Consider the following 12,672-nt stretch of genomic DNA (forward strand, 5'->3'; position numbering starts at 1 on the left):
CCACTGAGGCATGAAGAGGGAATCCACACCAGTTGGTGCACACTCCAGGCCAGGTGTTCATGTCCATGGTTCCCTTAACACAAAAGGAAGGTGAAGTTCAGAAGGGTCAGATGGCTATTCAATGATCACACAGGATGCAAACCCTCCTTCTGGTATGAAAGCTTTGTTTTTTTTTCAATCGCAGTAGGGCTGGTGGAAACTCCAGATGAAATGGAGACTTAGTTTCAGACATTAAAAAATGTCTTCACAAAGTATTTTGCTGGAGCCTCTGATGCATGACCCAAATAACTGATTTTTAAAAATTATTTCTTGGCTCTCACATAATCCTTTTGGAAGTACTAAGGAAAATTCCAAAAGGAGACAAAATTACAGACAAGAAAGAAAAGAAAAAGTGCTTCATCCACGTACTGGGAAACCCCTCGACAATCTAGGCAGAAAAATTAGCTCCGTTCTCTGCCCAGTGGGGAAGGAACGCCCATACTGACTGGCTAGGATGGTCAGGCTCTGTCACTTCCCTTGGCCAAGGGTCACTCTTCTCTCTCCATCGTTAGAACCCCACCTCTTGATGGTCATTTCTTTGACCCTAGAGAAGTATTATTAAAATCTGGGAACTTTCTTTTAAGATCTTAAAGATGAACTCCCTTCCCACCACCCTTATTATTTGATAATAGATGACTTTCAACATTTCTTACTCAGAAGCTCACAGTGACAAAGCACTCCCACGTCTGTCATTGCATTTGCTCCTCACAAGAAACCTTAGGGAAGGGAAGGCAGGAAATATCCCCATTTTACAGATAAGGACACTGAGGCACACTGCCACTGGGTTGCTGGGTTAGACAGCAGCTTCCTTGGAAGGCACAGAGGGACAGGCTCTGAGTGGAATAGATCTGAAAGTTTTGGTTGTGAATGTGATGGCAGTGTGTTCCTGGAATACAGGATACTAGAGAGGGGTTCCAGGGCAAGAGGCTATGGCAGTGAAGAACTGTGGCAGTAGGAAGGCTGACTCTACAGATGCCACAACATTGTCAGAGGGGAGCGCTTTATGAACAGGGTTCGTGCCACTTGCCATTCTATTTGTCAGTGAAGCCCAAGCCAAACTAGATCCCACAGACTCAGGAAGCTTTTCTTGATTATCCAGCACAAAGAAACAGTCGTGACACCTTAAGACTTTCACTCATTTAGGCCTTAGCTCATTACATATCATGACAAGTTCTTTAAGAGAAGCTTTGTCATTCTTTTTACAAATGAGGCAAATGGAGCTCAGATCAGAGAGGTTAATTGGCAAGCTGATGCAATTAATTAATAAGCAGCAAAATCTGGATTTCAAATCACACCCTGTCACAGCTACCTCACCTTCTTGGGTACTTTACCTCCTATACATTGTCAAGTGTTCCTAGATTCTTTTGCTTGAGTTTCAATTTCTTGAGGGCAGACTACACACTTTATGCCTCTTTGGACTCCCTGCCCCTCTCCCTGGAACTCAGTAGGGGACCAGGAACACAATGATCCTCACTTAGCATCCTACTGTGCACATCCATTGGGCATGAACACACTTGCAAAGAGGGATTTTTTTGGCACTCTGGTTATTGGGTTCTCTGCCGTATATAATTAAAACAAGAGAGAACATGAAATATATAATTTCTCCAAGCTGTAGCTTAATCAGGCGTTCATCACCATGTCTGAATCTGTGTTATGTGAAAAGAACTGCTTAGTAAGCATTTCCTGTGACAAGGCTAATCAAATACATACAGATACAAGAGAGATCTGAAAAAAGACATAAACAAAACTACGAAGCATATGCAGAGACAATTTTCCGCAAGGTATAATTCTCCATCACCTGAGACCAAAGAGCTTCTAAGGTATGAAGAATACTAGTTTCTTTTCTAGCCATGAGATATTCAGGGAACACTAAAGAAGAAAGTTGTGGTGCTAACTGGGATCTTGCATCATTGTACCTCATGTTCTATCAAAAAGATGAATACATCCTGTTACTGTTTTGGATCAGAAACAGAAGAGAAGTACAATTTCAAGGGTTATTCTGGGAGAAGTGGGGTGTTCTGAGACCTCTTCAGCATGTCAATCATTTAATTACTATCTTCATTGGCAGGCAAACTTAATAGCTATACATGCAATATACAACTTATTACTCTATTGGGACACATTCCATTTTCCCTCCCAATACATTATTACTTTATAGCTTTGGAAATATAAAGGGATCAAACAAATTCAGAGAGATTAGAATTTTTGATGGTGGGGATTAGCTCAAGTACTTTTAAATTGGCATGTAGTAAACTAAGCAAACAACACCAGTGCCTATCTACCAGATTTCATTGCCAAAGCCTACATAATAATTTTTAAGCTACTGAGAGGCAGAGTTTCTGATTTCCTTTATGTTACAAATAAAGGACCATATCTCTATGGGTTCAACTGACATCCAGTGAAAAGAGCAAATACCATATTTGTGGTACTTACATTTGCATCCTCATGGCTATGGCCATTGGTCTCCACCAATTCCTTGGTACCTTTTAACTGTAATTTTTAAAGAAAAACAAAAACAATGAACATGCAAGCCTAACTGTTAAGTATATAAATCATCTTATTAACTCTGATTTATCTGAGGTTGCATTGTATAATGGAAGAGTAGAAACAGATGGAGCACATAATTCTAATGAGTCTTATAGAAATCAGTTTGAGACCAATATTTTATGAAGCTTGAGGGCTGGCAAAAAAAGTAAATGGGTCTTGGTCATTATTTTTTAAATAATAAGATTAGAAAGCAGTTCCATAGGCATAAAATGTATAAAATTGGTTCTTAAGAATAATAAATGATTTCATTTCCTAGTTGGATTGCTATTAATCTAAACCCTGCAGTGTTTGCAAGTTGCCAGTAGCTAAATGATGTTATACTAACGATTATTTGTGAATGATGGATTTTTTCAGCCATTTGAACATGCTGCAGTGCGACTGTACATGTCCTCCTCGAGTACATATTTGAATGAATGACATCACCTCTGGAGGCCTAACTGGAGAAGACAGTTTGCTTCTTTTAGTAAAGGAAGAATTGGGAAGACATCTCTTTGGCCACTGAAGCATTCAAAGAAAAGCTATTTCTTAAATGAGATTTTTAACTTGTGAACATTTGGAAATACTCCTCTCTCTCAGAAGGCTTAAGAGTAATCAGTTATCAAGAGATTTCAGGAAACCTGTAATTGGCATTTTATCCTATTCGGACTCAAAGCAGACCTTTGGAGGCAGAGAGCAAAGAAGGGTAAGCTGGCCTTGAAACAGTTTGCCAGCACTTCCTCCTGACCTATTAATGGTGGGAAATAAATACTTAAAATCTGAAAGAAAATAAATTTGCATGCACTACCAATGTGTTTGATTCAGAACATTGATTCTTTCTGGCTATTTGTGTGTATTAAAATGAAGGCATCTTTAGATTTTTTTTTAATGCAATCTTAATCTCAGAAAGAAAGCCACATGCCCTCCAGGCCGACAGAGGAGTTTTGCCAAAGTGACATGAAAAATCTGTCATGCAGAATTTGAGGATGGGGCAGCTGATTATGGATCCAAGGCTCTTTGGCTTATTGTCACATCAACTGGCTTAAGGGGAAAAAAATGCCCATTCTTCTTTAGGTCTACATCATAGATGTTCTTATGCATAACAAATGCAGTTGATACATAAAAATAGAAAAGGTACACCAAATTAGAGGCAGTACATAAAAGGACTTAAAAAACTAGCTCTTTTCTTTATAAAGTAAAAACAACAACAACAACAACAAACTAGCTCTGCTTGTTGGGTGCGGTGGTGCATGCCTATAATCTCAGTGACTTGGGATGCTGAGGCAGGAGAATTTCAAGTTTAAAAGCAGTATCAAACTAAAAGAAATTAAAAGGGCTGGGGATGTAGCTCAATGGTTAAGTGGCCATGAGTTAAGTCCCTGGTTTAAAAAACAAACAAACAAATAAACAAAAACTAGCTCTTCTAGCTGAAGATGTCCTCATCTTCCTATTTAACATTCCTCTGCTCATTCCACATTTGGTCCCATAACTTGTGCTTTTATGAGCTGGAGTGGGGATTGCTCAGAAGGTGGCTCTGTTCTGCAGCAGAAGTAAACGACTATTTGTCAAAGTCCATTCCACCATTCTACCTTCTACAAGTTTATTTACCTGCATAAAAATGCCAGTTGGCCTCCTTCTCCCTTTTAAATAAACTCCTTCCTCCCTAGTCCATGCTACCCTCCAACTGCCTTCCCTTTGATGCGCCCGCTGTCTCTCTTCCTACCTCTGTCCACTGCTACCGCTCACTCTGCTGCTTTCTTCAGCTGGAACATGAACATTTTATCTGATGGATTTTAGGTTAATGAACAAACATTGGATGTAGAATGTACCCTTGATTGTCAAGAAGATGAAAGATAGGAGTCTGTGTGCCTGGAGGGACCTATGGAATCTGTATTTCAGCATACAGGAAGGTACAGGGCATGGAGAGTGACCTGACTTCCCTGATGGGTGGAGAGCCAGCAGTAGGAGGGTCTGCCCTCAAGACTTTGCCTTTCTGGTAAGGATTCCCAGCAAGTGGCAGCTGTATTGAATAGCAAAATACAGTGTGTGTTTGTGTGTGTGTGTGGTGTGTACATGCATGAGCCCATTTGTTAAGGCCATACATAAGCTCATAATGGATTTACACAAATCCAAAGCAAACCTCATAAAGCAATGTTGGTGGAAGTGAGGGGTGCATTTTTCAGCCTGTGGGTAGGTGGCTGGTTGGTTGTAGGGAGATTCCACGTACATTGTACGCCACCTTCTGAAAGGCAGACCAGGGGTAGCAGGCGAGGGGCTCTCAGGCAAATGGCTTGGTGTTGTTCAAATTCCTTTGGCTGCTATGTCTCACTGGCTCCGTAGACTTAGGTATTCTTGGTGACCTTGCTTAAAAAGGGCCCTCGCATTTAAATTAATACTGTAAACGTAAAAGCACTTTCTTCTCAGTTGTATTTTTCTATGTCTTGCATCATTTCAGTTATTCTGAATTCTCTTAACATTCTCCTTTTTAAAATTTAAGTCATGTAAAGTGAGATGTGATATTCCATCAATGCCTACCTATGCACTTTGCTCTTTGAAAATGCATACCCTAACAAGACTACGTCGATACTTTCTGCACAACTCAGAATCTATTTTCATAACTGGAGTTTTGACTTTAAATAAAAATAAAGGCTTTGAGTCATTTAGAGAAAAGAGAAAGTCACCTCTCCTCACCTCAGTTAAAGCTGTCTTTAAAAAAAAAATCAGCAGAGAGAGCAGAAAATAATGAAAGCCCAAAGTTATGACTATCTGACCTGAAGCAAATTTGGACCAAGTCAGCTCAATTTTGCTAGGGTTATATCAAGGTGGGGTGGACAGTGATTTGTGGTCTCCCAAATAGTAGGTCACTGTGAATTTAGTTGACTGAAGTTTTCAGTTTAATCTAACATACCTGAAATCATACAATTCAGCCTCAGTATAGGTTATTGAGTCTCTATTATTCAATAAAGATAACCATTACTTTAAAAAAATATTTTCTTGCATAGCTATAAAATGTTTATAAACTATCTAATTAATATGTTTTCTTTCTTGAAAAAAAATACATATATACCCCAAATTTTTGAAAAAATAAAAATCATTTTTAAGTGACTGAGTCCCAGCTGACTAGGGCCACACTCTTGCTGCTTCCTATTTTCTAAAATAATCTTCTTATAAACCACTAAGTGTGAATGAAAAATTTAAAACAACCTACATTTTGACTACAGAGAGTTGAGGTTACTGTGATTCTTTTCCCCTCCTAATTACCAATCATTACATTGTTGGCAGCAAGTGAAGGCCAGAAAATCAGAAAACCTCTCGAGGACTCTCCTGGCTCCTCCAGTACAGAGAGTGAGGCTTAGATTTCACTCTGTTGACTGTGGAGTGATCCATCTCATCCTGCTGTAAGATGATATTTTCCGTCCACCTATCAATGTCAGGCCACACTTTCGTATCAAGGAAAGCCAGAATGAAATGATCAGATCATATGAAAGGTTTGTTGCTTGTCGTGGTCAGATAAGTGCCCTGATGCACACAGGGAAGAGACTTTTTTTTTTTAATGTTGCTATGAATCAGTCCTTCTTAGTTGTAAGTCTGCAGGAACATCATGGATTATGCTAAATTCATTTTCCTCACTATTAGACTTAGAGGAAGCTAGCTGCTTACTTTGAAACATATCTGCACTACCAGCATTGAAAAAATTTATCAAAATTCACTTGTCTTGTGGGAGAAACATTCACACAATGAGGGTGGGCTTGGGGAATATAAGTAAATGCAGGGTGAGGACAGAGAAGTTGAGAATGACAAATTCCACAAAGCAAAGCTGCCAGTAGGATTGACAGGGTATGGGCTAATTACTCCAGAGATGACCTCAGCCATGCTTGTGTGAGTGACATGCTAGGGTGTTTACACCAGGCACATTTGACTTGATGCGTCAATCAGAGTGTTTTCTCGTTCACTTACTTGCTCCTGGAGGACTTTTAGTAAAGCTTGTGTGTGGGACTGCTCTTCCTTTGCTTGTTCCAGTTCTGACTTTTTGTTGTTTAATTCCTCCTGGATGGTCAGCAATTGCTGTAAAGTTAAAGGATATTTAGCATAATTAGGATGGAAGGCTGAGTGAATGCAAGATAGTAAAAAATATCCTCATAATGACAAGGAGACTTGTACATACACGCCTTAGATATTCATTCAGACACTGGTTGCCTTTTTGTGCATGCATTTCCCCCACTTAATGTCAGGAGCATCACCATCTTGGATGCACTATTAGGCTGTTTTGTGTTGCTGATGCATGAAACTCATTTTAGAATTTGTGAGGATACCATTGAATTTCTTTGAAAAAATGCATATTTGTAAAAATATGTTGATTAGTGTTAGTAAGCAACATGCTGACGGATGAAGAAACTAAAGATTAATAAAAATGTAATCAGTCAACTGGTCCAATTTTATTTCATTTTACATAAAACAATACAGCTAGGTTCATAGTAGCTTTGTAGAGATACTTTACCAAGTGGCAGGGACCAAAGATCCTTTTACTTTCTCTGTTATGATGGTGATGTTTTATTAGATCAGCAGGACTGAAGTCCAAACTGCAATCAATATATCAGGCAAGAAAACTGCTGATATAAGCTGTCAAAACACTAAGCTATGGCCTACACTGCTATTTTTAAGCAGGCCACAGAAGGGATTTTTGTAAGCCTTGAGCTCTCCTTGCCCTATCAACTGTAACTCATGCGGAGGCTTGCCCTGTCTGCCAAAAGCTCAGCGCTGCCCTGCACTGACTCTTTGGGATATGGTTCTATGTTAAAATACACATGGGCTGGAGCTTCAAAACAGCCCCTGGAAACAGCTCCGTCTGTTCAGAGTTTCTAGACAACAAAGAACCTATTTAAAAAGACAGGAGAGCTCTTTTCCTGCTGCCATACATAACAAATGCTGCATGGATGATGTGAAAGTGTTGGTGTATTCCTGTTTTCCAGGGACCTGTCTCCCACATCCAGGCTATTTCTTCAGGGCCTTGACAATCTGGCTGCAGAGTGGTCTAGCCAGTACCTAACTATAAGAGTCTGAAGAAACACTGGCACCGGATTTCTCGTGCGTAAGCCCACCAACTGGAAGGATTACATTTAATCTTCAAAACTACTGGGTTTGGGGAACTTGTGGGAGAGCAAGTGCTCAAAATACACACTGTGCGTTCCTTGGGGCTTGTTGGCGTTGTTTGTAACTTGAGTACTGCATATAGATTCAATAACATACTTTGGTTCCTTTGCCATAAACAGTTATTTCCATATAATCTCCCAAAGCTCAGTACCTCTCGTCCTACCACCTATCCATACCACCATCACACGAGGGGATCACACCACCCACAGTAGATCTCCTAAGAGTCTGTGTAATTTAATGTATGCATCAGAGATTAAAGTACAGCAACTAGGGGGCCCTTGGCACAGGGACAAGCACCTATGACTGTGTCTACCCAGTGGGGGATGACCTTGTTCCTTCATTCTCATTCACCACTGACCCCCAGAACAGTCCCAAGAGGGTCGGTGCTCTGACTTTAGGTGATGCAGAATTAATTTTTACTTTCTGGTAGAAATTTTAAAATCCCATCTTTAATCTTCCTTTCAAAATGAGGGAAATGAAGGACAGTAAATTGTCTTTAAAGGTAGGCATTGCTTAAGTTTGCTCACAGCAGCACTTGAGGTGGCAAAATTTAGAAACTGATGATGTCTAGTGATGGGGGGCTCACCACATTTCTGTCCCTGGGTCTGCACAACAGAACACCAGGAAGACATTAATAATGAAGCTGCACAAACTCCATACTCAGGAGGCAGCTCACATACTTCCATTTACCAAAAGGCTTCCATTTAATTTGGCAACTGTTCATAAAAAAGGATCCCTGACTCTGTCTCTGGGTGAGTAGGTTTTTGGATCTTTCTTTTAGTTTTACTGTCAGTTTCCTGACATATCTGTAATGAGCAAGTACTACTTTAGTAATGAGGAATAAACAATGAGCTTAAGGTGGGGGACAAGACAAAGAAAGGAATACTACTTGGAAATAAATCCCCTGGAGTCTTCCATTTCATCCACCCATTCACAACTCTTTGCACTGTTAAAACATACACTCCTTCCCCTTCCCCACTTCCTGTTTTAGCTTCCATCCTGTCTCATTCCTCTTGGAATCACACTTTTATTTTTTTGAACAGTTAGACGGTATTAGTCAGTTTGGGTTAATATAAGGAAACATCATAGGCTGAGTCGCTTAAATAACAGAGACTTCCTTTCTCATGGTTCTAGAGGCCAGAAGTTCCAGATTACCCTGGGTAGGTTTCTGGTGAAGGCTCTCCGCTTGGTGACCTTCTCTGTGTGATCACATGGCCTTTCTCCAGGGTACTTTTAAAAAAATTTACATTTTTTTTATTTGCTCTTTTTAGATATACATGACAGTAGAGTGTATTATGACATATTATACACACATGGAGTATAACTTACTTTAATTAGGATCCCATTCTTGTGGTTGTACATGAGGTGGAGTTTCACTGGTCATGTATTCACATATGAACAGAGGAAAGTTACGTCTGGGAATCATACTTTTCAAATTACACATCATCACTCATGTGTAGACAATCACTTTAATGGTTTATAATGTGTAGGTTTTTATTTGAATATATTTTTCTTATTTATATATACATGGCTGTTTTGCATATATTTTTAAGGGTTTACCATATTTCTTTATTGTTTACTATGATATTCGTAAGCATGATGTTTTTAGGATCCATCCATGTTAATATTCTATAGATCTGATCTATTCTTTCTAATTTGGCTTTCTAAAATGCCTGCATAGTATATTCTAAGGGGTACAATGGCCCAATTTTACTGAATCCACTGTCCTAGGGAAGGATACTCAGGTTATTTCCAATTCTCCCTACTCTACACTAGCTGTCTTGGAACATGCTGGTGTGTGTTCCTTTAAGTCCTGTGGGAGAATTTTCCTGAGACACATCCAGCAGTGAAACTGCTGGGTCACAGGGCTGCCCTAAGGAGGTCACATATCCACACTGCCCCACAGAGCAGCTGCAGCAGTGCCACTACTCACCAGTATTCTCTTGAGAGCTGGGGTACACCACAGCTACAAGAAAGCCTTGTTCAGATTTTCCATTTCTGCCAACATTAGAATATATAGATTCTTCACCTTTAAAACAAAAATTCTATTCTTCTCTGATCCCCTGTGATTATAAATATCTTATCATGTGCTTGCAAGCTTTGGGGTTTTTATTTATAATTCTTGAAGAATAGTCAAGTCCAGAGGTTCTTGATTCTGTCAATCCACTAATATTATCTAGGAAGTTTTCTTTTCTTTTCTTTTCTTTTAAATACTGATTTCTGGGCCCCACAGAAGACCAATTAACTCTAAATATCTAAAGGTAGGATGAAGGCATTGATTGTTTTTCTAAAACCTTCCCAGAAAATGCTAATGTGGTAGTAGGGATGAGAACCTCTGTCTCCTTGAGTGCTCATTTAATCCTCAGTCTTCTGCAAGGTGACCTCCATGCCGAGTCCTCTACTTAAACAGTTCTCACTAGCATCAAGAAGCCTTTTGTAACTGCCAGCTCATGTGGCAGGGCCTTTTCTTCTTGTTACATGCTCTTTTCAGTGATCCTATTTGTGCCCATGGCTTCAGCCACAGACCTCAAATGCTGGCGCATTACAGAGCCTACATTATAACACTTCCTGTCGCTTACTGCTCACCAGACTCTTAACTGCTCCAAACTGTGGCTGTCAGCACATTTTCCCACCCCAAACTTCCTCCCCAGGGATCTAGAGTTAGGACCTTAAGTCACTAGTTCATCACTTTCTAAAGCCGGATGCCTATTCCTCCACCCTTTCTCCATTCATCCTCGCTGTCATAGTTACCACATCTCTTCTCCTCTGGATGTTGCCTGTCCCACTAACTTTCACCACATATCACCCCAGAATTAAAGTGTCCCATTGCTTAAAAATCCAGTTAGCTCCCAAACCAGTGCACTTCTCACTTTCATTCTTCTCTTCCCCAGACATGCCAGGTCCCTTCCATGACAAAAGTAACTACCAATAATTTTGCCAGGCAGATTCTGACTCAATCTTTGAGTCAGAATAGGGTTTCTTTGTGCAGCTGAAAAGAACCCATCCTCTAGGCACACATGACTGTCACCAGGGTGCATGCTCAGACCTTACAGCAGGAAGTTGGTTACATTCTTGGTTACTCCTCTGGAACAATACCCTCATCCAGGGCAGAAGCTACACAATTATATGCAGTAGCCTTGGCCTCTTCCTAAATAAAGATGTCCTCCAATCACCCAAGCACAGCTAGTCATCCACCTTCTATGTTCCCAGAACACTTGCTACGGTATGTCATATTTTATATCTATCTCTCCAACTAGACCACATCCACCAATGGGAAGGTCAAAGGTAGGTAGTAAATTAATGAACCAATACCGGGATGGATGAATGTCTCTGGTTTGCCTACTTTATGGGATTAAATCATGTTTTAGCAAACAACAAAAAAAGACTACTTGAGGTTCTATCACTGGGTAATTTATTGTTGTAGACGTAAAGCTTTCAAAGGAATGCTCCATTGAAGACATTTTGATTCATTAGTCTGGTAGTTTCAGATTTCTTTCTTAATCTGAATAGGAATATTTCTTAAAAGGTTAAATAATTCCAATCAATGAGTTTATAAATATGTAATTTATTTCCCATAAACCACCAAAAAGAGAGCAAAACCACCAGTAGAGGGGAAAATAAAATCAAAATCCTTGGACTGCTCTTTGCATTCTATAAAATTAATGCTTTCTTTTGTTTATAAAATATAAACTCGTGAATCTAATATTTACATATTCAAAACAGTGGTGATTCAAAACTGCCATTCTTCATTTGTCTAGATGCCCTATAAAAATGGTGAGATAGTTCACAACCAGATAATTTAAGTTAGGCTTTCTGGCCCTTTTCATTGAAATTTATGAGACTGTATAATATTCTTTCCGGCTGGAATTTTTAGGTACCAACGTGTCTCAATTATAGAAGTTCACAAGCAGCTAGAACTTAATCAGAAGTGTCTCCTGGTTAGATTGGCTGACTGCAGCATAATTTTAGTTTAACATTTGAGAGTATGGCATTCAACAGATGCACTATTACATTCTTCGGTGGTTACAACTGAGTGTGTTCCAATTAGACAATTATCCATATGCCAATCAAGTGGAAACACTCTGGTGGACAATAAACAGGTAAATAAATGCAGTACCTGACACATCTTGGTATTTCCAGGTGACTGATTTAATAGGATCATTTGTAAAGCTCTTTGGGGACGTAGACTTCCATGTGTAATGGGTCTTTCTTTCTGACAAATTCAAAGAGCATTACAAATGTTATTTGGAGCCCCAGAATAAGTGAGGTCACATTTTCACTTTTTCAGATGGGAGAATCGTAGGCACACAGAGGCTGAGTCATGTATCTGAGGTCACACTGTCTGGGAGAGACCTACCACTTGCACAGCTTAATTTTCCTCCCTCAAATTGTGAATTCTTCCTTGGAAACCACACTGCACCATCAAATTTAAATGGAAATCAGGAAATGCCAATCTTAAAATCCTCCTAGCAATGACCTCCACCCAAGCACGCATCACTCCCACTTGGAAGCTAGGCTGCTGGAGACCTGCCATTGTGTGTACCTGTGAGCCATGTGGTGGATTTCACTTTCCTTTATAAACTGTGACCCCCAGGCTGGGGATGTGACTCAGTGGCATGGCAGGCATGTGGTCTTGGGGTTTGAGCTCAGTAGCAAAAAGAAAGGACAAAAAAAATTATAACCCCTTCCTGTGTTTTTTCTAAAACTCTTATTATAGTTTTGTTACCAGGGTGAAATTTTTATACAGTTAACAGATTATATAAGGTTAGATTCCAAGAAAGTCATAGATGGCAGTGTAAACACTCTGTATGAAATATACCAGCAACATGCCATTATAAGCTGACACTCACAGGAATCTTTGGCAGGATAATTGTGTGGCTAGGGATAGAAATGGTGGTTGGCACAAAGTAGAGAAGACCCTAAAATAGAACGATTTTGTGTTTTCCAAGGTGGCAGAGG

General features: G+C 39.8%; 1 protein-coding gene across 12 annotated transcripts in view; it reads right to left on the reverse strand.

Moving 5' to 3' along the window:
• Enox1 (ecto-NOX disulfide-thiol exchanger 1) overlaps positions 1-12,672 on the reverse strand; it is a 521,454-nt gene that overhangs the window by 65,173 nt on the left and 443,609 nt on the right. For all 12 annotated transcript variants that reach the window (XM_040281478.2, XM_021719677.3, XM_040281477.2 and 9 more), the window contains 2 exons: positions 6,520-6,627; positions 2,473-2,529 (listed from right to left, as the gene is read on the reverse strand). In XM_040281478.2, coding sequence (XP_040137412.1) covers positions 2,473-2,529; positions 6,520-6,627 — 165 coding nt within the window. The remainder of the gene's footprint in view (positions 1-2,472; positions 2,530-6,519; positions 6,628-12,672) is intronic.

The sequence above is a fragment of the Ictidomys tridecemlineatus genome, chromosome 6 (assembly GCF_052094955.1).
Source record: "Ictidomys tridecemlineatus isolate mIctTri1 chromosome 6, mIctTri1.hap1, whole genome shotgun sequence".
NCBI lineage: Eukaryota > Metazoa > Chordata > Mammalia > Rodentia > Sciuridae > Ictidomys > Ictidomys tridecemlineatus.